General features: G+C 46.5%; 1 protein-coding gene across 2 annotated transcripts; it reads right to left on the bottom strand.

Annotated features, from left to right (window-relative positions):
• Positions 1 to 8,707: 8,707 nt before the first annotated feature.
• On the bottom strand, positions 8,708 to 26,801 carry tmem102 (transmembrane protein 102). 2 transcript variants are annotated; one of them, XM_068713567.1, is made up of 6 exons: positions 26,452 to 26,801; positions 25,001 to 25,212; positions 14,566 to 14,904; positions 13,760 to 13,953; positions 13,459 to 13,671; positions 8,708 to 13,304 (listed from the first exon to the last, which is right to left on the bottom strand). In XM_068713567.1, exons 2-6 carry the CDS (start codon positions 25,200 to 25,202, stop codon positions 12,705 to 12,707), a joined length of 1,548 nt encoding a protein of 515 aa, XP_068569668.1. In that variant the 5' UTR covers positions 25,203 to 25,212; positions 26,452 to 26,801; the 3' UTR covers positions 8,708 to 12,704. The 2 variants fall into 2 exon arrangements, with proteins under 2 accessions (XP_068569668.1, XP_068569669.1); XM_068713568.1 differs by lacking the exon at positions 26,452 to 26,801 and adding an exon at positions 25,715 to 26,009.
• Positions 26,802 to 27,249: the final 448 nt, after the last annotated feature.

Genomic DNA, 27,249 nt, shown 5'->3' with positions numbered 1-27,249 from the left:
GTTAATTGAGCCGCTTAATGCCCCATAACCTATTCCTGAAGTCCAGCACCCAAAAGGGTTAGGGTCAAATATATGAAGACAAGAAGATTTCCTCTGTCTTAATGTAAATTACTAAAATTTCAAATCACATCAACTGGAAATGATGCAAAATTTGTTTTGCTTTGCCTCTTTTATTTAAAAAATATGAGTTGTACCAACACTGTTCATACATATAACATCCCCCCCCCCCCCCCCCCCCCCCCCCCCAACTGCAAAAGTGCCTCACATGTTCATGTCAGTGTGTAACATACAGCAGAAGGCAGTGGTACAACTGTGTGTGTGTGTGTGTGTGTGTGTGTGTGTGTGTGTGTGTGTGTGTGTGTAACAGTAATGGGATCTTTGTGTACTGCAATTTCTTTGTGTACTGCAATGGTGGGATTGTTTTGTATTTTACAATACGGTGTGTAGAATGATGGATTGCTCACAGACAAAACACACACACGCATACACACACATGCACTATCGCTATCTGCCATGTTTTAATAACATACAATCACACCAGTGCCCTTTCATAAAGAGCAATATTAGATTTAGAGTATTACTCCATTTCATACCTTCGCATTCTTCTTCTTCTTCTCTGCTCCCTTCATCTATCCTTTCCATTATCTCTCCATGGAGCCTATTTTCACCTCCTTTCCTTCTTCACTTCATCCTCCCACCCTCTCCCCCCAAACCTGTGTGCAAAAATGGATTACCTGGCTTTTTGAATTACTTAAAAAAAATATTTATTTAAGCCCGAATAGAAGCTCTGCAGGAGAAGCATATATTACAATACTGTGTGTGTGTGTGTGTGTGTGTGTGTGTGTGTGTGTGTGCGTGTGTGCGTGTGTGTGTGTTCAGTGTCTACCAATACATGCACATGTAAATGTCAGGGCATTAATGCAAACAATTTTGCACACTGATGTGACACTTATTTCATTCACATTGTGTGTGTGTGTGTGTGTGTGTGTGTGTGTGTGTGTGTGTGTGGGGATGGGAGGGGTATATTTCTATTCATGTCAGTGAGCTCCCATGAGTGTGGAGAGCAGGAGTGACAGAGGAGAAAGGGATGGATGGAGGAGAGGACACACACACACACACACACACACACACACACACACACACACACACACACACACACACACACACACACAGGTCCTATTGAACTAAGTGCAATAATAAATACAGCTCTGTTGTAGAATTATTCATGTCTCTGTCCTCCCCTGGCCTGATTGGTCCATGTAGGGGGAGAGGCAGGATAATCACACAAAGAAGAAGCGATGATGGCAGCAGGTTAGCCTGCAGGCAGCGTGGATGACTGACAGCTCACAGGTTAGTAGTTCAGTCTGAGGGTGTGATGACTGAAACAAAGAAATGTAAACACCGAAAGTTGCCTTTGATATGATGGGATTTTAGATGCTGTAAAGCTGCTGAATTTCAAATTCAGAGCATTTCCATTCCCTCCAAACGGCTCTCAACACGGCGATGGCCGAACCGGCGGCTAGCAGCTAACGGTGCTAACGTCGCTAACAGTGCAAAGCTAGTGAAGCTGTGGGTCGGGACGGTGTTACTTACTTCACAGTGTGGATCCAGCTCTAAAAACACTGGAGCCTACATTTCCCATAATGCAACCAATCTTTTCATCCTCCCTCCCTGGTAAATCCCCACACCTTTCAAACTCCAACACCAGCAGCCTTTCTGTTACAAACTGATAACAACTTGTTGGATTTATTGAACCGTCCAACAGTGTTTCAGGAATGACTGAGCAGCTAGGACATATATTTGTTTTAACACCGTTGTAGTCTTTGTGAATGAGGTGCATATTGATCAGTGATGACTGCAATGCTATAATAAATCCCCCAAAAAGGAGAAGATGAATCCAGACCGGGAGCATCATAGGGAAGGAGTCTGTGCAGTGAATGCTTGTTTGTATTCAGCTGATATCGTGCGATAAAGCATTCGAGAGCAGCTGCTGTCAGAGAGCTCAGCGACCGGGTCAAAGATCTGACCTTTGACTGCAGAGATGATGAAACACTACAGCGTGTCACTGTTCACTACCACCACTTCCCTTTTTTCCTTTAAACACAATGGCCACGGCTTCACACTGATGCCCTCAAGTCCCCGCGGCAGCTGATGAATAATTACAAACCGTTTTCATCAATAAACTAAGAAGACGCTGAGGGGAAATATTTGCAGGAAGGTCATAAAATGAGGACAAGCAGCATTAATATTCTGCTACAGAAACATCATCATCACGCAATCTTTATTGATCTCTGTGGGGGGGGGGGGACAGACTACTCTCTCAGCCCTCACAATCTCATTTCCTAGCCCTCCGTGTCCTCGCAGTGGGTTCAGATGCCAGGATGAGCCGACAACAGGTGTGAGCTCAGTTCAGATCTGCCATTTCAATCCCCCCCCCCCACACACACAAACACACACACACCTTTTCCCTGCTATACAGAGCGTCTTCACATTCTGGCAGTCAAACTTTGCTCAACTAATTTCACTTCAAAGATAGCGAGGCCGTGACCAATTTTCCTCGCTTGCCTCAGATTCCCTTCTCGACGATAGTAATTACACACGGATTTAATTAATGTGGGAACAGGAAGGGAGGAGCAGGGAGGTCTTTGAACTGTATGTTTTGAGGAGACGGAGAACAAGATGGGAGAAAAAAAAAAGAAAAAAAAAGAGACTTAGAGTGAGAGATTAGCGAGCGAAGGAAGATTGAGTTATTTTAGATCGCAAATGTGTGCCACAGCTTAGGCCAAAAATCTCTGGTGGATCCGTAATATGTCAGTCTTTCTTCTGCCGGCTCCTTTTTTTTTCTTTCCATCTGTCCCTTCTGTCTAATCTGTTTCTTCTTGGAAGTTTAATGCGTTCCGTCCGCCTCTCCGTCACACGTGCTTTTGGTGGCCTGCTTTTGCTCTTCCTCCGAGGCCCCTCAAGGATGTTAGCTCCCCTCCCTGTCCGCCTTCTTCTTCCTCCCTCGTTTCCTATTCTCCTGGGCTGCGGAAGAGAGGTAGAGGGGGGAGAGAGAGGGGGAGGGGGAGGGTGGGGGGGAGTAGACAGCGCAAGACAACTCCTCAGCGCTGCGTCAGCACCGGCCGCCTCTGGAGAATAATAAAATGGCGGGATAATTCAGCACAGACGAAGGGCTAATGAGGGATGGAGACGGGAATGAGCGAGAGAGAGAGAGAGAGAGAGAGAGAGAGAGAGAGAGAGAGAGAGACGGGGGTCGCAGGTGGTCTGTCATTCAGGTGAGACCACACCATAAAAAACATTATGACTGAAACCATAACAGGTCCATCGTTTGCATAAACTCCTTAAAATAAAGGTGTAATCACTACAGAGGCCTCAAGAAGGTGTTGAGGTGCGTGACGTTCCCTCTGGCAGCCATGTTGGAGGTCTGCATGTTGACAACTGAGCATACTGTTTATCTGCATGCTTTGTTTGTTTTTTCGCAAAAGTACAAATGCCGAATATTTTGCTAATATTATATCAGCAGTCTATTAATAAAGCATTCAGGTCATCAATTACGACACTTTTCCTCTCCTCTACATATTGCATGAGCTGTTTTTAATCATAAAAGCTGTTGATATTGATATCGGTGATTCAGGTATTGCAAAGTTTTATCAATCTATACCCACATATATATATATATATATATATATTATATATATATATATATATATATATGGCTATTTTCACTGTTGGATGTTCTGCAGCAGAACATGTAGCTTCTGCTATTTATTACTCTCCTAATAAATAGCATAAATGTATTTTGATCTTGATATCAGATTCTTATAAGCATTCATGTTTTCTTTCAGGTGACTCAGCAAGTTAGGTGGATGAAAACTCATCTGAAAGAAGACATGAATGATTGATGATGAGTCCTATTGAGGACATGAGGCAGTGGTGCACTTCAACGTCTGGTGGCCAGAATGAGCATTACACCAACAAACACCTGAACTTAATAAGAGAAACACAATTTAGATCAGAGAGAAGAAGTTACAATACAACGCTCAGAACAGATGCTAAACTCAACTACAGTTTCAGGAATGAACTTTGACCCTCAACTTTTAAGCCCAAATGGACTAGAAGGCCTAAATATGCTTAAAACTCTCCGTTGAACAAATCCTCTAGAATGGGACTTTTGTGTGCAGCAAATGAATGTGTGCCATCTGTTAGCAGCATATTTGTTAGTAATGTTTGTGTAAGTAAACGGAGTGAGCAATTACACTTAGTCTTTTTAAACACTGGAAGTGTTAAAACTGGTGTGTGGCTGAAGAAGTGACACACACACACACACACACACACACACACACACACACACACACACACACACACAACCAGCAGGACATGTGTCCTTGTGTCCCCAGAAGAATCCTGAACCCTTCATCTGACATGAATTAGTCACAATTATTAAAGTATGTAGAAAAAGGAAGTATGAACAATAAAACAACAGGTGATGCTCCGTCTTTATCTCCTTTTCTCTCTCTCTCTAATATGCAGACACACACACACACACACACACACACACACTGCATCTAATGCCAAAAGCAACGTCTGCAAAGTGGAAAGGAGCCGAGCGAAGGAGAGGAGAGAAGGTAGAGGTGTTGATCAATAAAAGTAATTGTGTCCAATGACAGACATGACTGCCAGCATTACAATCAACAGTGACGTCACTGAGCGCGCGCACACACACACACACACACACACACACACACACACACAGAGAGAGAGAGAGAGAGAGGCGGAGACAAAAGAGGAGTAAAGAGGAGAAGAGAGGAAGAGGTACAATATAATGAAAGATGTGACAAAGATTAATTCCACAGATACTCATTTGAAATGAAACCTCACACACACACACACACACACACACACACACACACACACACACACACACACACACACACACACACACACACACACACACACACACACACACACGGATGCAGCGGATCTTCCAATCACAGCAAACTTGATGACATGCCCAAACTAATGGCCACCCCCCCAAGAGAAAAAGAAGTGCTTATGTCAAGAGCAGCACGGAGGAGGACGCACTCAGCCGAACACTCTCTCTGTGTTTTCATCTTCTCTCCTGAGTCTGGAGGTGAGAAAACTTGAGGCCTTTTTTTTTTTTTTTCTTCTGGCTAGGCCACAAAGTCAACAGTATCGACTACACGCTGTCAAAATCAATGAGCGCAAAAATCATTTTGGCATCTCTGCTCCAGGTTAGAGCCAAACATCTGGGGCCCTCGTTTGAGCGACTCGCACGAGGAAGATTAGCTTTAGCTTAACACACACACAATGGATGCGATTGTGACCCGCTCGTTAATGCGGAAAAGCGGCGAGGTTGCAGATTGCCAACCAATTGAAAACACTGCAGCTAGGGACTGTGGTAAGACGTCAGGACGTCACGTGATGGAGACTCCTGGAGAATACATAGTAGCTAATAAAACAGCGGCACGCGGTCAAAGGAGCGCATTAATGGTGGATTTTACAGTGTTCTTCAACGTGCGTCAGTCAAGCCGAACGGAGAACTCTCAGCTTAACGACGCGAGATTTACAACCAGCCGTGAACAACGCGTGGTGTTTTTGCATCTCGGCCAGAAAGGACCAGCTGAAGCTGCACAAGGGTAAAAGGTTGGGGAGACACCCGCGACGTGTGATCGGCATGGAAACCATGCAGAGCTCCTCTCTCCTGGTCGTCCTCTCTTTCTCCCTCCTCCAAACTCTTAATACACGTGATCCAGTGATGGAGATTAATGCACACTGGCACGGGTACAAGTTTAACACACACACACACACACACACACACACACACACACACACACACACACACACACACACACACACACACACACACACACACACACACACACACACACACACACACAGGGTATGATGTGAGGAAGGCAGAGAGGGTGTGAATATTAAACAATAGAGTGTGTGTGGAGGTTTGTCCTGGGCTGGCGGAAATGGGGACAGAGATGAAAGATAGATTGGATGTGCTGCACTGACCAGTCACCAGAAACTAACAGGGATTAGAGGGTTTGGGTCATGCATGCACGCACACACACACACACACACACAGACACACACACACACACACACACACACACACACACACACACACACACACACACACACACACACACACACACACACACACACACACACACACACATACAGATTGTGTGTGAACTCCATCAGGTAAGTGAGGCGTTAAGAGGTTGCAACATCCAGCTTTTCTTCCTAAACACTTCTAGGTCGAGGTTCTGGATTTATGATAGCTCCACTGAGCATCCCCCCCCCCCCCCCCCCCCCCGACTCTGAAGACATGTTTAGAGCACACACACATACACACACACACACACACACACACACACAAAGACAACCCTCTTCATTTATGCAGGATGTAACTAGGATGGCTCACTGTTACTGCTGTGTGTGTGTCAGGTGAACACATGTCCCCGTTCAGCCCCAGTTTCTCAGTGACAGACAGCCCGGTGCCATGGAGTTACAGCCTGGCCTCATTCACAGCGACACACACACACACACACACACACACACACACACACACACACACACACACACACACACACACACACACACACACACACACACACACACACACACACACTGTCAAGGCTGCCCGAGGGCTGAGGTTACAGTGGCCTATTTACGAGGGAGATTTGGACACAATTACCGGCAACAGACACCGATGTGGACACATCTAACATGAAGGATGGGGACACATGGATACGATAAAGGTACCAGTAAAAATACATTTTAATGGAAATAGATGTTAGAATGTATGCTTTTTAAAATATATTTTAGATGTTTGTTTTCCAACTAAAGCTTGAATACCTTCTCTTGGTTGAAGGTCTGTTCGTGAGAAAAGGAGATTTAAATGTTTTCATTAAGTCAAGCTGACTTTATTAATGTGACGAATGAGAAATTGTTTAAAACATGAGATTATGAAAATAAGATGAAGACTCGACAGCCATGCGAGCTGTGCCGTGAGGCTACTTAGGTGTCTGTTCATTAAAAAAAATAAGAAGTTAAACCACCACTTGGGGGTAGCGGTAAAAAAAAGAATAACAACATATCATCAGCTGTTGAGGTGTTATCGCAAAAGTTGGTATCCACATCCAGACGTAATGGAGCAGCATTATCAATCATTTAGAGTGGTGCGTCGGGCCACCTGGCCAATGTGAGTTTAATACTCACTCTCTTGTCACTATCTAGCTTTGAAGCTGCTAAATGCTCCACTATGTTCACCGGTCTGTCTGCTGTTTGATAATGAACAGGTGGGTTTTTAGAGCTTCAGCTGCTGCGACGGCCAAAACCAAAAGCAGTGGATTTTGTGGGCCAGACAGCTAAACAATGAGCTGGAACTCACTGTGAACCTCCATTAAGCAGGAGGGGGGGCTGCAGACTTAAAATCATGGAGTAAGGCCTCTTTAAGGGGTCTCCAGAGTTAACACTGTTCCTCCTGAGGAGGACATGAGCGTCTGCATCGAATATAATGTCAATGCAAGGCAATTCAAGGCAAATTCCTCGCTTCATAATCTGCTTAAAAGACATCAACAGATTGCTGCTGTCAGTGCGCGCGTGTGGTTTGGGGTATTATTTAAAAAAAATGATATGTGTTTTTGTACCAAAAAAACATCTGCGCCATCATCACATAACTAATGACAGACAATGGCTAAATATTTCTAAATGTCAGGGACCGCCTGGAGACGCGAAGTCCTCGGCATATGCACAGCGTCAGCTTCTGATTACCACTTTATGATGGAAACATGTTTTTAATTAAGGAACCTTTTGTGGCACTTTAATTACTGCAATGTGCAGATCCAGTCAAGGTGTTCTGAAGAACGACACTTTTCCCTTTAAAATGACGCCTTGTTTAAAAAAAAAAAAGGCACTTTTCAGTTTAGAGTAATTAATTTAAGGATCGTCAGTATTGTAACTTTCCAAATAATGAGCATGCTATTGAAACCTGGATCGTTGTGCAAAAGCAGAAATCTACTTTGTAGAATATGAAGAAGCAATATAAATCATAAGAAAGACTGAACCTGCCCTGGATTGTTCCATAAGGGAGAGGCGATATCGATGATCCACGCCCCCAAATATGTTGCATGTAATGTCAGCTACTGGATGATGTACGGTGTCCTGTGAGGTGCATATATTTGGGAGTATTTACTACAGCGTAGCAACAGAAAGTCCGTCGATCATCAGCAGGACTCTGAAGCACAAACACGTGAGTTCTGACCAGCCTCCACCTAAAGTCTCGTAGTCAAGATTCAAAATGTCTATTTTCACTCGTGTGAAATACTTCCGCTGCTCCGTTAGAGAAAAAAATAAATAGTAAATGTTGCCAATAGTAAAAGCAGGTTCCTGCACTAACATTGGCTAAGTCAGTATTCATACTGACAGCATGTGTCTCTGTGCGCGCTGTCAGCCTGGAGCATCCTCTCAGCTCCTCACGCATCGTGACAGAGCAGAACAGACCCGGCTGAACCCTCGCAGCACAAACACTGTCTTAGAGCGCCCTCTGTTGGACTCGACGTGTGTTGCAGCTCAGATGAACAGAAGCCGTAGATATCGCTCTATAACGCTGCAAGATTATTAAATAAATATATATTTATATAACTAACAATGAATACATTCCCACACGATGTGATTTGAAATGTAGTGATTTATTTCATGCTAAAGCTTGATCAATAGAAACCTCCAGAAAACAACAGTAATAAATACAGCAAATCAGTCATGATATCATGATACAGAGGAAATAATTAGCACTTTAAAAAAAAAAGAAAAAAAGAACTCAAGTATTAATAGAGCTATGAAATTCAATTTCTCAAACTGTGGAGTGATTCAGTACGGATTCTTATCTCGGCACTTGAGTACAGACCGGAGAACGTCGGCGCAGATAACGGTGAGAAATTAGATTTGAGGCGTCCTCGAGCAGGGAGCGGAGATACGGTCGATACATTCATCGTATTTAGTCTGCTATTCATTCACAGAGGCTGACTGAATCTTAAACAGAATCATCAGAAGTTCCAGCGCACAATAAACAGTGACGATTATAAACAGAGTCGCAGTGTCATCCGTGTGTCCCATGCAATCCCTGTGTTCCTAGAAGTAGAGTAGGCCTGTCCATAGGGGCTCCATTGCATATCTAGAAAACTGACACTATGGTGAAATACGGTATTTAGATGTGACGTGCACCACTGAGGAAAAACAGTGATTGCTGCCAGTGTCTTGTAATCTCTAACTCGGCCCATTAAGGTACAAAGTGAGACACGTTCAACACGTCCAGCGCTCAGTCAAACACTACCGAGGCAATGAGGAAGTAGAGTCACATCAACTTGTGTTTCCTGGTAAATAAATGCTGTGACTTTCTTTAGGACTAAGTGGAACTTTTTTTTTTTTTTTTTTTTTTTTTACAATGGGGGGGGGGGGGGGCGTCTAACTTTTGAGCCCTTCTTACAAAAAGTGCTGAGAACACAAACTGACACCCGGCAGCTGAACACACGACCCGCTAATACATTCTGCAACACAAGCTCAACAACACGCTTTGGTTTTCCTCAGGTTCAACACACACACACACACACACACACACACACACACACACACACACACACACACACACACACACACACACACACACACACACACACACTCACTCACTCACTAGTACAGACAGATGCCAAAACAAGCTAAATACTAATCATTCAGTAGTAAGCGCAGATGTTGTAAGAAATATCCGTACAGCTGTCTGAAGGAGAAACGATCCAGCAGCAGCTCTACAATCACCACGGTTACCCATCACCACCTCGACATTTAGGCAAACCGTAACCAATCATGTGCTTTGTAGAGTTTTATACTCCGCCAATGCACCAACATGGGGAGCAGCGGTTTAGTGTTTGGTAAACCCCATCAGATCAAAGTTCAGCCATCAGTTTGTTTGCAGATGGTGTTCAGCCAAATCTACATTAAGACCTAAAACCAGTGGAAGTGGACGGGGGGACATCACTGCCCGTCAGGTTGCACTTGTCGTCTCCACGGCAACGTTTTACTGGCTGCCTAGCTCCGAACCGAATCAGCGTAAAGAGTGTAAGCAGAAGGTTTTGAGGAGCCGTTTGTTGCTCTGGATCTCCAGAACTGTGAGAAAGAAAGATGCCAACCCTCTCAGGAGAAATGTGGACGCTAGGAAGGGAGGAAGAGGGAGGAAGAGAGAGGACGAGGGAGGAAGAGGGAGTAACACTGGAGCCGCGAGAGTGAGAGAAAATGAAAGAGAGTGGGAGAATGACAGAATGTGGCGGATGAAAAAAACAGAAAATAGGCAGTGAAAGACGGAAAGAGGCAGCTGTCCAGGCGCTGCAAGGCCCATCTCCCTTCTTCAAAGGACCAGAGGAGGGCCTGTCTCCCTCCCTCCGTCCCCCTGTGGACGACTCCCATCTGGTGAGAGACGATAGGGCCCGGCGACTAACACGCACCCACTGAGGGGATAATTCAAACGGGCGGCGTCTGGGTGTTTGTCTCCGCGTCCTGCTGCGCGGTTCGTCTCTCAGTGAACACACACACACACACACACACACACACACACACACACACACACACACACACACACACACACACACACACACACACACACACACACACACACACACACACACACACAGCTCATTAAAAAAGACCAACCAAGCAGAGGAGACGGGGGACAATTATGAGAACCACTCGAGTCAAAACCGGTTTCCAAAAGACGAGAGACACACAAAAATGAAGTTAAGAGACACGAGTACATGATGTGCAGCAAGACGGGCTGGGCCCTCTGTGGGACATTTTGTCAGTTAAGTACCTCGACTTATTCGTGACCGTGGCAGATAAACAGCCGAGGTCCTGACTCTAAAGCTATTCTAGTCTTTTTGTTCACTCAATACACTCTTATATTTGATTCCTCACATCTCCAAACATGGGGCTATATGTTCTACAGTTCTTACACAGGGGCCTATCAGAACACCCCAAACACAAACGTCTGCTCAGGTGGGAAAACAAAACCCCCCCAAAAAAGCTTTAAGAATTCCTCAAATATTGTAACAAATCTCACATCTTCAATACAGGAAATACATCGTATGATATATATATATATTTACTGTATAACATCACCATCTTTTTCGAGGCCTGGTCACGCCAGAAAGTAGCACAGACAAATGAACCTGCTCACCACACATGTGGCTCTAGAACATTAGTGATTCAGGACGGAGGAATCTAAATAGTTGGCATTTCCTGTTTTTTCTTCTTCTATCAAATAATAAATTGGTGCAACCGACTGTTGCAGCTCTGGGAGTGATTACTTGCAGGGTTAGTTACTTGGGGAGCCATTACAGCTGGCGAGCTAACCGCTAACCGCTAACACGCCACCCAACCGGGACGCTCTCTGTACCGAGCATCGCTCTCCGTTCGTTCAACACAGAAACCGATGCTAACTGTCAGTGAGCAAATTCATTACCTCCACCACCAACAGAACATTAGAGACGTGTTTGTACCATTCACTCCATTTCATAACTCTCTGCAAACCTCTTGAAATAAAACGGGATGGTGCAACACAGCTAATAAGCTAAAAGCTTCCTCCGTTTTTTTTGGCTCTACTGCTCCCCCTCACAACGTCAGCATCCACACATCGGGCCGATCCCACTGGGAGTAGTTCATTTTGCTGTTTGAAATGCTGCTGTGACCAGACCTTCAAAGTGAAATTAACAATCGGGCCAAGATTCATCAAGCTGGACCAAGACTAGATGTTCAGAGAGATATGCAAGACCACTCAAACGCAGCTCTTTGGTACATTCCACCAGCCAATGAAATGTAAGCGGCATTGAAATACAGTTTAAGACCTAAAAAGAAATCATACACATTGAAAAAATAAAAGATCAGTGTTATGAATACCTGAGAAAGATTTGTTTGAAATGGAAAAAAAAAGATGCCATGAATCGAGGCGTGGGCGTAAAAACCTAACGAGGGCTGAAATGTAGTTGAGGAAAGAGACTCTTTGTTCAAAGACTCGGCAGTTCTCCTCACATTACATTCAGTTACATCAGCCACACCTGGTTCTTCCTCTGCGACTCACTCTGATCCACAACAACAGGAGAGAGATGCAGCAATCAAGGAGCTTTTCTCTCTTTGTCTTAAGAAAGGTATGTCAAATGTTAAAACCCTCAGGCGTACATACACACACACACACACACACACACACACACACACACACACACACACACACACACACACACACACACACACACACACACACACACACACACACACACACACACACACACCTACAGACACACACACACACACTGTGCTGAGCTCCACTGGACTCATTTCACACGACTAAAGTCGGCCCTTGTCTTTGTAGCACCAGCTGATAAGTCTCATTAAGGCCAGCTCGTTAGGAGAGGGCCGTCCCCGTTGGACAACCGCTCGGCGACATCGCGTCTGTTGTGCGACGTCTGCGTGATTTCTCAGTAGTAGGACATGTGTGTTTTTTTTTTTTGGTTTCAAGAGTCAGTCAAGCAGCAAAGGCTCCGTTGCATTTTTCCGGCCTAAGAACGGTGAACAGGGGGGGTTCTGGTTCTGGTCTCCTCCTCCTCCGCCGCCGCAGCAGCACGTCCGCATCAGTAGAACTTGTCGTCGATGCGGAAGTGTGGCCTGGTGACGTCATCGGGGTTGAGGAAGACGGATATGGATTTCCCAGGGTTCTCGGTTACCAGCTGCTGCAGCCGCTGCGCCAGCTTGTCCTCCGAGGGGGAGATGATGCCGTTGGCCAGCTGGTGCCCGGGGGAGCCGTGGCCGTTGGTGCTCGCCGTGAGGTCCTTCTTCAGCTGGCCCGCCTGCTGGGCCTGGTCCAGAGCCGCCCGGAGGTGCTCGCTGGGATCGGAGCGCACGTGGGCGAGCTTCCTGGCGACGAGCAGCGCCTGGCCGTCCGTGAGGTGCTCCAGCATGTTGCACTGGGGCAGGAAGTAGTTTGGGCAGTTTTTGCCCAGGATGCAATGGGCCAGGTCATCCAGGAGACCTAGGAGGAGGCGGCCGGGGGTGTCGGCGTCGGGGCAGGACAGATAGGCGGCGGGAAGTCGATCGCAGGCCCAGAAGAGAAGGGTACGCAGGTGATAGAGGCTGAGGCCCGCACGGGGGCGGGCCAGGATACGAGTCAACACGGCTCGGGCTGCTTGGAAAGCCTGGGCCATGGGGTAAGGGATGCACTTCTTCAACTGAACCTGGTAATAGCAGAGACAGAGGAGCAATGAATTAAGCAGGAACAGGATTAATTAAACTCAACATGGATATCTGAGAGACAGACAGTGGGACAAAAAAGATGATTTAAACCTAATACAAGGTGGCGGTCAAACATGGCGTTTACAACGGCCTCACCTCGCTGCGTGAGAATGCCAGCCTCCACTCCCTGTCGGGCCGACCGCCCAGCGGGGAGCAGCAGGGCAGCAGATAGAAGCCAGATATGGCTTCCTCCTCTGTGATTTTGCCATCCCAGAAGTGGTTGGCGGTCAGCCAGCCTTGGGCCACAGCAGGCCAGCCCCGAAACGACACCACTGGCAGCAGGTCGTACAGCACCCGGCTGGAGCCCGCCTGCAGGGACGACGGCGAACACAACTTGTTTTTTGTTAACAAGAAAAACTCCACAGGGAACAAATCCTGGCTTTTCAGCAATCTGTACCTGGAGGATGATGGTGGTGAGGGGTCCGTTCCTCTCCAGTCGGTCCGGGGTGGGGATGCCTCTCTGGGGGCTGCGCCTCAGCTCCTCCACAGCCTCGCTCACCACCCCCCAAAACCAGTCCGTCACCAGGGAGGGAGAGAAGTAGCATCCGTCCAGAGAATGAGGAGAGTCCAGGGAGGGGATGGAGCCTTTACCTGAGCAAGGGAGAGAGGGGGGGGGGGATGCTGAGGCACTCCACACTGACCAGCACAGGTCTGGCTCATCAAATAACTTGATACTTTCCTCTCTGTTGAATTTGTAAATGTAATACATCCCACAATACTGGACTGTTTGTTGGACAAAACCAGCAAACTGAATGTTGTTTGCAGCCCTAAAGAAGACGTTTGAGTCCCTGCAGTGCAAAAGCAAAGAAAGGTCACCTCATCTAATATAAATCACCCACCGCAAATACTGTCACATACGATCCTAAAGGGAAATGTTGCGTTACGACCGGATAATGTTGCAAATCCATTTTCCAAACTGTTGAAAATTAAAGCCAATCGCATCAATAAATGGCATTTCTCGTTCCGCCTATCCGAGGAGGTTTTTTACGAAAAGCGGGGCCTCGGCTGCAGCTAAACGCATCGCAGCATCAAGTTATCTCGGTGAAACATGAACTAAATTCAATCAGCTCCCTTTCCTTCCACTCTGCTACAGCTCCTTCATCACTCCTCTCTCTCTCTCTCTCTTCATCCGTATATTTCTTTTACAGTAGTTTACCCATCCTCCTTTGCTGTTCTTACTGTCATCGTGCTCATTCCACTCACTCATCTCTCCCTCTTCCTCCTCGTCTTCGTCGACGGGGAATCCGTTCTCCTCCTGGCAGCAGATGCTCCAGCGGGACATGACGTTGGAGTCGCAGAGGCGCAGGCTGAGCCACGAGTGGCAGGGCGGGGAGTGCCTCATGTCCAGGGTGACGGGCTGGTTGCGGTCGTGGAGCTTGAGGGCCGGTACCAGCAGGGTGAAGTCCAGGTCGAAGTCGGCCCCTTTGGCGTAGTTGCCCAGCTCCTCTGGGTTGAGGTCCAGGACCCCCTCCCTGGCCCCGCCGGACAGCAGCAGGTACTCGTTGGCCACCGGTAGGCGCTGGTCTACCTTCTGGACTAAGCCTGGATGGGTTGGGGGGGAGAGACAAAACCCCAAAATGAATCACACTCAGCACAATTCACATTCAGAGCCACTGGTATGTGTGGAAATGTTTCCTGATGCGAGGAGCAATGAGCAGAAAGGTTTTGAGTGTTTTCTCTCTCTCTCTCTCGCTTGCTCGCTCACGGATGCGTGCGCACATTAAAATGCATTTCATATTCAGATGAACGGACGCACACCCGGCCTCGGATGAACACGCCGGGACGGAGAACAGCAGGTCGGCAAACTGAGCGAGCCGGCGAAAAATATCCAGCTTAGTTTATTTGGAGAGGCACCGCATTTATTTCTGACTCCAGGCCGCCGCGTACACCGACACATGAAGGAGTGTGAAATGAACGCCCCCCCCCTCAGTCACCACTGGGCTGGACACTAATGCTGATTTCAGTGGTTCAGCTACATTTGTGCTCAGCCGGGCCTTCGCTTCAGCCTCCACACACTATGCACTCTCTGTAAACACTACGCATCTGCGCCGTGATCGGCCCGAGGGACTTCTCCTGCTAACGATCGGCGGGAAGGAGGCAAAGGGAAAACAATTAAAAGAATGTGTCCCGTTTATTAGAACCGGGGTCGTATTTCTGGAGTCCGTTTAGTTAATTGCTGAGGCCTGGGAACACAGTGATGGAGCAAGAAATACGAAAAATGATCGTCTTATTATATTGCTAGAAAAGCACTCCTCGTGCTCCTTACACGAGAGGAACTCGAGCCACCAAATCCCTTTACGCCCACTTAGCTGCGTTGTAAACTTCCCGGGCTCTGGGCCCCCCGAGGGATCCGCAGTACTGGAGTCAAGTCAATTACTTTTTGCGAGCTAAAAAAAAAAAAAAAAAAGGACCAAACCTGTGCTGATGTGCTGATCTTGAGCTAACTGCCAGCTATACTACGAGTCAAAGGTGCAGCGTGGACAGAGGGAGGGGGGGAGGTCGTGAGAGTTTCTCCGGGGCAGTTGAGTGGCTGCAGACAGCGGAAACACGGGGGCTTCGGACCAAGCTGGCAGTCCCCGCCTGAGGGCACAGAGCTCCACACGATTCCTCTCATCCAATTACATGGGCACACAACCCCAGCGGCACGGGTGTGGACCTAAGCGTGAGTTAAGATGGGAAATACTGCGAGTCAGAAGAAAAACAGCAGAGGAAAAAGCCACCGATACTCGCAACAGAAACTCATTCTCGATGCTTCCATTTCTGTAAACTTACAGGAATAAACTTCCCTTCATTCTTCTGCGTAGTGCTTCGTACTAAGTTTCCATGCCGATGACTTACGAATTGCGGCCTGACTGAAGAGCATGTATCCCTCTGTGGGGGCAGCGGCCCCCCCACACGATCATTTCTCACTTCGTATCAAGAAGGCAGAGAGGGCGCTTTGACGGAATATAGAAAGAGCAGGTGTTGAGAAACCCTGGGAGTGAAAACCAACGAGCGATGAAAGTGGGAGTCAAAGTCAAATGTGCTTACGAGGATCTCTCCGGTGCTTCGCTTTGACAAGGAGCACAATGAAAGTGCTTCATTTGACGCGACCACTGTGGGAGCAGTCAAAGAGAGGAAGAAGAAAAAAAAAAGAAAAGAAAAAAAGAATGTGACAGCCGACTTTCGCTTCTCTGTTCTCAGCAGAATGGGCTCATCTCCCTCTACGAGCTCCATTCATCACCTGGCTAGACTGCTGCAGTGTTTCCCACTCTTTATCCGGAGCGCCAACGCTCCTCAGGATCCTCAGCCTCTGAACTCTCCTACGGCGACATAACTGACGCTTCACTTTATGAAAGGACAACGGATTCTAAGTGGATTCCTGAGGAAAGAGCTAAAAGAGCAAAAAGAAGATGCAGAAAATGAATTTCTTGTGTGCTATGAAAGATGACGTGTGACATGGTTTTAATTAACCTGTTTCAGTTATTCATATATACGTTTATCGTTTCCTGGTTGAAGAACCCTAAAAACCGACACCCTTGGTATGAATCCCATCGCTCCGTTTACAGCAGGCTGAGAACACGTTATTGTAATGGGATTACTTTCTGTGTACAGCCTGCCTTAATAACTACAAGTCAAAGTTTCTCTCAGCCACGTCTAAACTAGACTTCAAATGAAGAATGTCTGCACTGCTCTCTCTGCTATCGATTGGTTCTTCCCTGCTGCCCTCACTTATTAAACAGCTGTGAATGAACTCTCACGTCCGTCTAGAGGAGAGTCTGGAGCAGCGCCACAGGTTGCTGTCTGGGGCGATTAAAGGAACACAGTAAAGTTGTCTGACGACAAATAGTTAAACCTAACTCATAGTGAATGTTCGTGAATGGGACTTGTGAAACAATCGACACTGGTGGAAACTACTTAAGTACAAAGTCAGAGGTACTTGTACTCAACTGTTTTCTTTTCATTCCTCTTTATACTTCTGCTTCACTACAGTTCAGAGGGAGATATTGCACTTTTTACTCTTCTACATTGATTTAATACCTTTAGTTACTTTAAATGATGCTGTAATACGATTGGTTAAGATAAGACTTTAATGATGCTTCTCAGCAGTAGAAGCATCGATAATCATAATGGAGGATGCGTTGCAGGATGAGCGCTTTTACATTTTGCCGTTTATTGCGTAAGTATATTTTGATGTTGGCACTTTTCACTTAAGTAACAGATCTGAGTACTCCTACAGATCAAGGAGCAGAGGACAGGGGACAAGACAGCGTCGGAGGGAGGGACGGATCAGACGGCAGCCAAAGGGCAACAAGTTCGAAGCCACGACTTCTCTGATTTGTCCCGTTTCATCTGCCACATGATAAATGAAGTCAAATAGGCGGGAAAAGAGAATAAAGAGCATCTCATGTCTTCTGTTAAAGAGAGGACGGAGCTGTGTCAATTAGAGCCCGCTTCAATCCTCAACACCGGCTGCAGGAAGTTTGAGGTTGTTCCAAAGAACACAATCTAGTTTTTGATCCAAACTCTCAAATCGACAGCAGTCGCACACGCACACGCACACGCACACGCACACGCACACACACACACACACACACACACACACACACACATGCCTGTAGACACACAGACTGAGAATGGAGCTGGAATGGAGACCGTCTAGGCTGCTTTCACAGCCACGGATTAAACTTAATCCTATAAGAAATGTCTTTGAATGTAGATTTCCATTAGAGGGAAGTTTTACGATAAGAGCTATTTTCAGACGAGACCCAATTCCGTGTCTCTGAAAGGACTATTTGATGGCTGTTGGTTACTCCATCAGTCTCAGCGTGTGGAAATGGTAACGCCCGACTACTCACCTGGCCGCCCGCATGGCAAGCTTTCACGTTGTACTGTAAGCCCTGAAGCTAATTCAACTCAAATAACCGTAATGCGTCTGAGGTTTTTACACCGGAACATCCATCGAGGGTAAAATGATGAACCAAACTTCCAAGGTTAAGAAAGAAGCGCGTGCTGCGATGAAGGAGCCATCATGCTGCTGCTGGAGTCTTTGAAATGACCTGCTGCAGGAGATGAGGCTGGGGGGGGGATTACCATAAACAAACACCACAGAGAGCCACAGCCGCTGCCAACCTCTGCACTGCAGCTCACTCTGAGAGAATGGGTTCACTCCACGGTGATGAAAGCAACGCCGGACTATTACTTGTAGGATTAAAAGCAAAGAGGGAGAGACACTCTTTTTGACAGAGATAAATGAGGTTTAGGGGAAATGTTGTCCGAGCGCATTCATATAAAGTAGGGCTTCCTCCTTCAACAGATCCAGCAGGGCCGACCCACAAGTCTCTGCCCCGCCTCAAAATATGGAAAATACAAAACGACTATTTAAAAAGTAATTTAGAGGTTGTTTTTTTTTTTTAAATCAATACACATCATTTATTTGCATAACAGCTCTATTTTGTCGTCCGTCTAAGGAGTTTGTTGACGCTGTTATGCTGTGCATATATACGTATGTCATGCACAGCATAGCACACATTGTAAAATTATACTCATATTTGAAGTAATCGCAAAGGCCACACACACTTCTGCCGAGCACACAGACTATACTTTACCAAAGTATGCAGAGAAATCCCTCTAAAGCAGAGAGAGAGAGAGAGAGAGAGAGAGAGAGAGAGAGAGAGAGAGAGAGAGAGAGAGAGAGGCATCATGGGAAAGGCGTCCTTTCTCATCACAACCACAGCAAAGCAACAGCAGTCTGCCACACACCTCGAGTTTGATAGACTCCAAAAATAGCTCCGTAAATCTCTCTGGAAAATGGGATTCCTCTAAATAAGCTGATGACTTCTATGGGCCGTTATTGGAGAAGGCTGCTGAGAGAGAGAGAGAGAGAGAGAGAGAGAGAGAGAGAGAGAGAGAGAGAGAGAGAGAGAGAGAGAGAGAGAGAGGCTGGGCTGCACTAACAACTGAGATGTAGGCAAGTTTACTGTCATCCATTCACGCGAGTCCATCAGAATAAACCCAGGTGCGCGGCCCGGCAGAGCACAACTGAACTCTTAAAAAATACGGAGCCTCTTTACCTGCTCAGCAGTCCGGCTCCCCGACAAAGTGATGACCGTTAAATGGAAATACATCGCCAGAAAATACTGACACACTTGAGCATTGCAATGATGTGTTTTGTGATAATGACCGATTCTCAAATAAAAAAGGGGGTAAAAGTTTACATCCTGGCATTACATTACTCCTGGCAGCCAGAGGCTCAGGTTGACTAAATGAATTGCTATGCTGTTGGATGTGATACATGTAACTTCAGATCACACTGTTTTCTGATTGCATATAAAAAGATTTTTAAAAATGCACTCAGATCTTATGCATATGATGGTGTGTTCTTTATACCATGACCGTTTTATATCGCTATATATTGCCTATACTCTACTCTCATCTACTAACTCTTGGTAAGAAAAAAACCCCATTATGTCCACATTCACAGTAAGAAAAAAAGTCAAATGATGTATCCTTTACAGAGTAATCCAGCTAAATGTTTGGTCCCTGCAGGTTCCTGAGTCAGGACACCTTGGTGGAGTACTTCCTGTTGTCAAAATGTCGTCGTAGCGCATCCCCTACCTCTGTGTGACCTCTCTGTTCTTTCAGACGATGAAACTTCCATTCAGCAGCAGAGCGTGTCGTGACAATGACGTTAGAAGCAGCCTCATCCCAGAAAAGGAGCAATTGAATTTGTTTCAAATGACTCCCGACTAATACAGTCTCAACCGGATGTTATCGCCGCTGTTCAACCGGCACTTCTTGCAGCCTCACCTCGCGCGCCAATAGCAGGATTAATCCCAGACGAAAGGTGAGCCATTCCGCCCGCTCGCTATTTATGAATTCATATCAAGGCAGGAGATTAGTTTAAAAATAGGCTTCTTAGAGAAGAGGAATGGAGAAGTTCCAATTTAATCTGATTGGGGGGGGGGGGGTCTCAAACCACTGAGCCAGGTGTGTGTGTGTGTGTGTGTGTGTGTGTGTGTGTGTGTGTGTGTGTGTGTGTGTGTGTGTGTGTGTGTGTTTAGTACTACAAACAGGGCTCAGAGGGATGACAGACATCGCGTGTCTAAACCACCTGCAGGGAGAGAGGATGCAGGAAGCTGTCAGGGTCTCTCAGCTCCTCACGGCTGCTTTGATGCCAGTCGTACTGAGATACACGTTCCCCTAAATGACAGGCAATTATCACGGAGAGAAGAAAGTGTCACTGCAGGTTTACTTTCACATCTCAGGGCTCCCACGTCACTTGAGAAGTCAGGGACAACTGATCCCGACCTATCAACAGTCTTTCACAACCTCATTCTGATGCAAAACTGGCATTTTGAAAATGGATTGTGAGGTTTCATTTTTGACATAGAAAGTGGGACGCTTATTGTCGTGTTGTGTCTCATTTAGCTCGTGTGTAGAACATTCCGCAACAAGTGTGTAAGCAAAACTGTAAGGAGGGGAAAGAGAGATGATCAATCAAGTCTCACATAAAAAAAAATGATGAAGGAATTCATTAATTATTAACAAACACACACGATTAGAATGCTCAAGATAAAAGACAAACAACTCCACCCAGGTAATAAGTGTCCAGAAACATCACTTGAATGGTTTCACTTTGTGCGCTCCAACGTCTCCAGCTGCATACAGGGAACTTCTTTTCAAGGAACACTTAAAGTGCAGAGGATGTCGCCAGCATCTCAGCCTGCACATAAGATACCGTTATCGGGCGACAGCTACACACCAAAATGATTCCTCCCTCTTCGCCTCAGGAGTGCGATTAGGAAAGAGCAAAAAAAATCACAAAGGAGCAGCACAACGCAATGATGTGTCGCGCGTCGTCAAAACGCTGCTTCTTGAACACGGCGAAACTCTGCAAGTCACATTTAATTAAGACGCGGTGAAAGAAGCTTAATGGACGATGTGATGAGGCCAATGCTCATCCTCAGGACACTCTCCTGTGTTTACATGACAGACACGTGTTGGTTGATTTGTCTGTAATAGAGGTTGTGAGCCGAGGTAAATTAGCATCATCTCAACTGTGTTCGCATTCATTTTCACCGACGCGCCAGCTGTCCAACAATTAAGATCGAATGCCAAGGAAAAGGTGCGTCAGTGAGGAGCAACGGCCATCATTTATGGCAGGAAAGACGCATCTCATCTCCACGCCTGGCACTGGTGGCGTCCGCTCTGATGAAAAGTGAACAGAAACATTATCAGTCATGTTACTGTCGCGGCGCCACGGATCCGGCCCGGCTGCCAGATGAAGACTTTTGGAATCCAAAATGGCATCAGCGGAGGACGAGCGAGCCAAAGCAGCCATGCGGGCCCCAGATCGCGAGCTAAAAAAGCTACAACTGAACTCTGAGCATCAGAGGCCGGGCCCTGTAATGAGGCAGGCGGGTGGGGGGGGAGCAGTGTTAATGGGCTGCAGCTAGCCTGGCTTAGTGAGCTGCTTTCCCCAAAAGGGAATAAAGAATATAGCCACTCCGATGCTTAAAATTTAACCAAGATAAAATATGCATCACTTCTCATGAATGTTTGTGTGGCTTTAGAGTGCTTAGAAAGTTTGGGAGGAAACATTAAGTGTGTGATAAAGCACCCAATATTAAAGGCTACAGTTCACAGAGAAAGCTCTATTGGGAGCGAGTGGTGTGTACGGCTCAGGTTAGTAGCTAATATATCATAGAGCTCCCTTAAAAATGTGTTGGTTTTTCTTATTGTTCCTACAGAAGAACGTTTGAGCTTCACTGCACAGAATGATGTGCAAAGACTATATCAGACACAAATTATTATTAAAAACAGTCATTTATATCCATGTTAAACATGTCTGGAGGGGATAGTTAAATAACTGAAAGGTTAAAGGAACTGTAAGGGTTTTCGGTGAGCGTGTAATTCTGACATTGTATTCAAAGTTAAACAAAAGGGAAGGTAAAATGTATCTCTGTGTTTTGGAACAACTGTGAAGTCTTGTTGAGCCCCAACAGAAAGAGGAATGTTGAGATTGTCGAGGGACGGATTCATGTGACGGCCTTCGTTTCGACCGCCTCTCCCGACTTTAAAGGAAACCAACTCAGGTGCTGACCACCCTTCTCTGTCTAACCGGCCACACTTATCACTGTTCAAGCCCAAATGTGCACCGAGCTAAGTGGCTTGAGTGTGAAGAATAGCGGAAAACAAAAAGGGGGCTGATGTAAGAAGCCCCACAGAAACGCAAGACGCTGAGCTCGCTGTCGGACTGAGTGAAGATCCGGTGCGCCGCATGAACACAAAGAGTTTAACGATCACTAAATTCTTCAAAATCTCAACGTACAACAGGTTCATTTTATTGTCTCGCGGATAAAAATGTCAAAATCTGTGCCAAGATCAAAAGTATCCGTTTCCATTGGCCTCGGGGGGGGGGGGGGGGGGGGGGGTGAACTCTGAACTGAACTCTCTCAAGCTGGCTAACAAACTTTAAGATCTGAAAAGTCGGGCTTGGGGCATGTTTGCCCAGCAACAGATCTTCTGCTTCACCGGGGATTTATTTCTGCCTTCATCAGACTTTTGTTTTTCTAAAAGATGTATACAGTAGCCCCCACCGCGCTTGCCTGCAGGCAAACCGCAGTGTTTACTCAAACGCAGGGTAAATAAGAGCCTCGTCTTGGATCTGTCAAGACTGTGAAGAAATTCACTGGGTGTACTTGTGAGTGCGCGAGTTTAAATCTCTTTTCTCTTTCCTTTCCCCTGACGGAGAGCAAAGCACAGCGGGGATCCCTCTGCACCTCAAACTTTATTAAAAAAAAAAAAACTGGCCAAAAAACAGCCCCGGCCACTGGCGCTCAGCACACATACCTATGCGGCTACTGTATGACGAGCCTCCTCCTGCGGGCCGGCGTGCTGCAACAAGGCCCCTGCATCAAAAGGATGATATTTGCCTTTCAGCGCTGCCTTTCATCCTCCGCACGGCCTGGAGAGGCATACAGCTCTTAATGCAGCTACCACCGGGTACTTAGAGGGGTAGTTTGGATGTTCTTGAAGCAGGGTTGTATGAGGTACTTATCCATAACCTCCTATAGGAGACGGCGGTCCGGCACTTCAGATTCCCTTTAGTCACACAATAACGCGAACAAACTCACCGACGGAGGCAGGAGCAGAGCAGCAAACCTCCACGTTCTACGAGCTTAAAATGATTGTTTTGGTCAATGGAGTCTGGAGAGGAATGATGGATGTTTACTGCTTCAGTTCCCTGTCAGAAAGGGCTGCCCAGTGTCACGGTAAAGCCGTGGAAATATTCTCAATATTGCGCGCACGTAAACTGATATTGATTTTTTTTTTAAGTGGCTAAAATAGTGGTGATAAGTACCTCCGATATAGCTTCATATTCCTGGAATCCAACACAAACCCTCTGCGTATAAGAGTCAATCTTTCCACAGTCGGAGCTGTCACAGCGGGGCGGTGAGGCGCAGGGTATGAACACACACACACACACACACACACACACACACACACACACACACACACACACACACACACACACACACACACACACACACACACACACACACACACACACACACACACAGCAGCAAACCATTGGTGATCGTGCCGGAGAAAGCAGCCCTCAAAGCTGAACGTACAAAAGTTACCGAGAGATCTTCAACCAGGAGAGCGTGGGAGCAGACGGAGAGGAAAGCAGAGGGCTTTGCATCAGAATCATGAAAACGGAAAATCCGAGCAAAAGGGGAAGACTGGAACACAGCTAGTTTAGTATAAAGAAGAAGCACTGTCTGTACAGTGCGTGGTGATACAATGCAATGAGAAGAACAGGATTGAACTAGATTCAACACTCCCGGGGTGAGGCAGACTCTTCTGAAATGTGCAGGAGCCGTCTGATACTACTTTCAGGATGCGGGTCGGACGGGTTTTTGTTTCCGGTGAAACACGGACGTACTGATAGGAGATATGAGAGGACAAGGATGACAGCAGGGAGGGGGGAGAGTGCCACCTATTGGGCGAACAAACACACTTCACACTTCACACCGACGACACGAAACAAACAAAGCGTCCGGGACGGCTTCGTGTCTCACTGAGCAAACTCGTCTCTCAGGAGCTCAGCATGGAAGTCAGCAAGCGTAGATGAGAGCGGGAGCAGAGCAGCGCACAGTGAAAGTACACATTGATGTCACTTCTGATCAAATTTGCATTTGAGAAATGCCAAATGTGGAAGTTTTAAATTATTGCATCCACGCCGATACAAATTACAAGCCTCTCATGTAACACCTGGGGAAAAAAAACAACATGTAATGATGTGTCTGCTGGGGGATTAAATTGAAGATTTACATGTAGCATTTCACCGCAGACTGAGTCTATCGCGCTGATCGCGTTTGTCACACATGGCGCCTCACAACCTGAGTCATAAGATGCGTCTGCCATGGAGAGCCGTGTCCCATCCTGTTGAAATGAGATCCTTTGTCCTTTTTTTTTTTTTTTTTGCCTTGAATCTAACTTGTCAAATTTCTACAGACAAGAAAGTAACAAATCAAAAACACCACTGAGATGCCACAGGTGGCAGTTTAAGAGTCTCAGAAATAAAAGGACATACAAGCTCCATTTGTGACAGAGCACACTATCCAGTGTGCTTTGATAGCAGACATACCCAGCATGTTGAAGATGAAGTCCTTGGCGGTGTGAACCTCTAAGGCGGTCTGGTCTCCGAAGTCCCCCTGTTCCAGTACTACCAGCTCAGACACCTGGGCCGACAGCTGCTCCAGGGTGGCCCCCGACCGGAAGTCCACCTCCGACAGCTTCTTGGCCGGGGCCGGGGAGCGCGGGGCCACCGCACTCATCAGGGACTCCATCGCTACAAGCCTGTGGGGCGAGGGCGAGGAAAGACACATTGTTGGTTTGTTAGCCTATATCTTCACGGTTTTAATATCATATTTTCATGGCTAACTCAGTCCAGATGGGTACCCTGGAGGGATGGGTTATTCTGTCACGGTGCCAACAACAACTGTTGGTTTTGAGGGTATTAGTTAGAGAAGGAAACAGGCCTATGTTTGACTTGTTTTTAAGATCATACCCCACAGCTTACTGTATGTTTAGACTGATTTAGCTCCTGAGCCTTTTGTGTTTTCATCACTCTATAATGCTTGCCTTGTTTTCAACAGTCTTGAGTGAATCATGAGACTTTAAAACGGCCATTTTGGAGGAACACATGACAACAGGGACCAACTGACATTACATTTTAATAGCATTAAATGTGTTGTTGGTGTTAGTTATTCAGTAAGTCAACCTCATGCTCAATATCTCATGTAAAGAGTGTTTTTTTTTTAAAATGTGAAACTTTTGCATTAATGGTTTTGTGACTCACAGCTAAACCTCCGTCTCTCTCTCACAGGTAGTTGAACCGAACTTGCGTGTCGTCTTAAAGGACTTCGCATCAGGTGGAATGACTTTACGTTAGTCGTAGTATACCGAGTGGTTAATCGTCAACACGTTTACATATTTGGGTAAAACGGTGACGCCGAAAAGTAACAAGGCAAAACAAACTTGTCATGTAAACACAGCTCAGCCCAGTGGAATGACGACATGAACTAGGTCAATTAGCGAGCTGCCCCTAGCTGCTAAGCTAATAGCCGAGCAAATTAGCCGCCTGCTGTCTGACAGTTAACATTAGCTAATTAGATAATTCGTGACAGATATCAAATTAGCCTGGGCCGTTATGGATAGAGTCACGTGACTTGCTGTAACGCAGTGTTAGCAGAGCACTTGGCTCGCAGTCATAAAGCCGGTGTGGTACCTCGCCCACAGTCAGCTAATTTCTCTTATTAGCCAACTAGCTTTAACAAATTAGCATGCTAGCTATCGTGCCAGGTGGGCGACAGCGAAGATAAGCACAGCGGCACACATCCGCGCATACAAACGCACACGAACACAAACGCACGTTCACACCCAAATCTATAGCTACACGCACGCACGCGCATGCACCCCCCCCCATGCCCTCGGCTCGGGTCTCGTTAGCTCGCGAGCCGCGGATCACAGTGCAATCACTAGCCACCGGGCTAAAGCTGTCAAATATGGCAAACGTGTATACACACACACACACACCCTTTACACAGCGATGCGAGGGAGTTTCTCCGCTATCTGCTACGTTTACTGTCGCTGTGATCCCCGTGCTTCAGTCCGCTTTCTTCAGCTGTCATTTCCAACAGGTCCCAGACGCCACCTTGCCCCCGACAACACCGTCCCACAAATCATGGTCCTTCTCTGAGGATCCAGGGATTAGTAGTATGTGTGGCACGCACGCCCCACATTGCAAAAGTACAAACGGATTCGAGAGGTCAGGTTATGATTCAGACTGTGCCCGCGTCCTCGCACAGGAGATAAGGCTACGCTGCGGGTTAGTAGCGCGCGAGTACACACAGCCAGTGTTTTGATGCAGGAGCATACGAGCAGTCCTTCTGTAGGTCCAGCACGGCAGCGGTGTGTCCTTGCACCACACCGGCAGGGTGCTGCTTGTGGAAATGGGTGCTGATTCCCACCCCTATCTCATAATGATGCTTAGATGAAGGTGGGTTACAGTGGATTGCACTTTTCCCATGTCCTCCTAGGGTAATATTTTCAATTGATTATGTCATTATGAGGTTAGGTTATGCAGTAACATAATGCTAAGTTAAGAATAACAACATCTAACTTTGAGAAGACGTGAGATTTTTGGTCATATTTGTGGGGATTTCAATCTTATTTGTCCCACAATGCAGACTAGTCTCTTAATGTATATGAATAGCAGTAATTAATTTCTAACTAAATGTATAGTTGACCACATACATATGTCCAACACAGAGGGCCCTCTTTGAAAGCAGTATTTGGGCATTTTATTATAACATTTTTGTTAAGTTAAAAAAC

This window comes from Cebidichthys violaceus, unplaced genomic scaffold (assembly GCF_023349555.1).
Source record: "Cebidichthys violaceus isolate CVI_PGR_0920_01 unplaced genomic scaffold, fCebVio1.0.p SCAF_19, whole genome shotgun sequence".
Classification (NCBI taxonomy): Eukaryota; Metazoa; Chordata; class Actinopteri; order Perciformes; family Stichaeidae; genus Cebidichthys; species Cebidichthys violaceus.
The sequence above is the reverse complement of the archived record's forward strand: the minus strand, read 5'-3'. Positions and strand labels throughout refer to the sequence as shown.

Excerpts from the sequence above, each read along its gene's own strand:
- tmem102 (XM_068713567.1), bottom strand. The coding sequence starts at position 25,202 with ATGGAGTCCCTGATGAGTGCGGTGGCCCCGCGCTCCCCGGCCCCGGCC. Across the intron at positions 14,905-25,000 it reads CTTCATCTTCAACATGCTGG|GCTTAGTCCAGAAGGTAGAC; the intron begins GTATGTCTGCTA and ends CAACCCATCCAG. Across the intron at positions 13,672-13,759 it reads TCACCACCATCATCCTCCAG|GCGGGCTCCAGCCGGGTGCT; the intron begins GTACAGATTGCT and ends TCGTCCCTGCAG.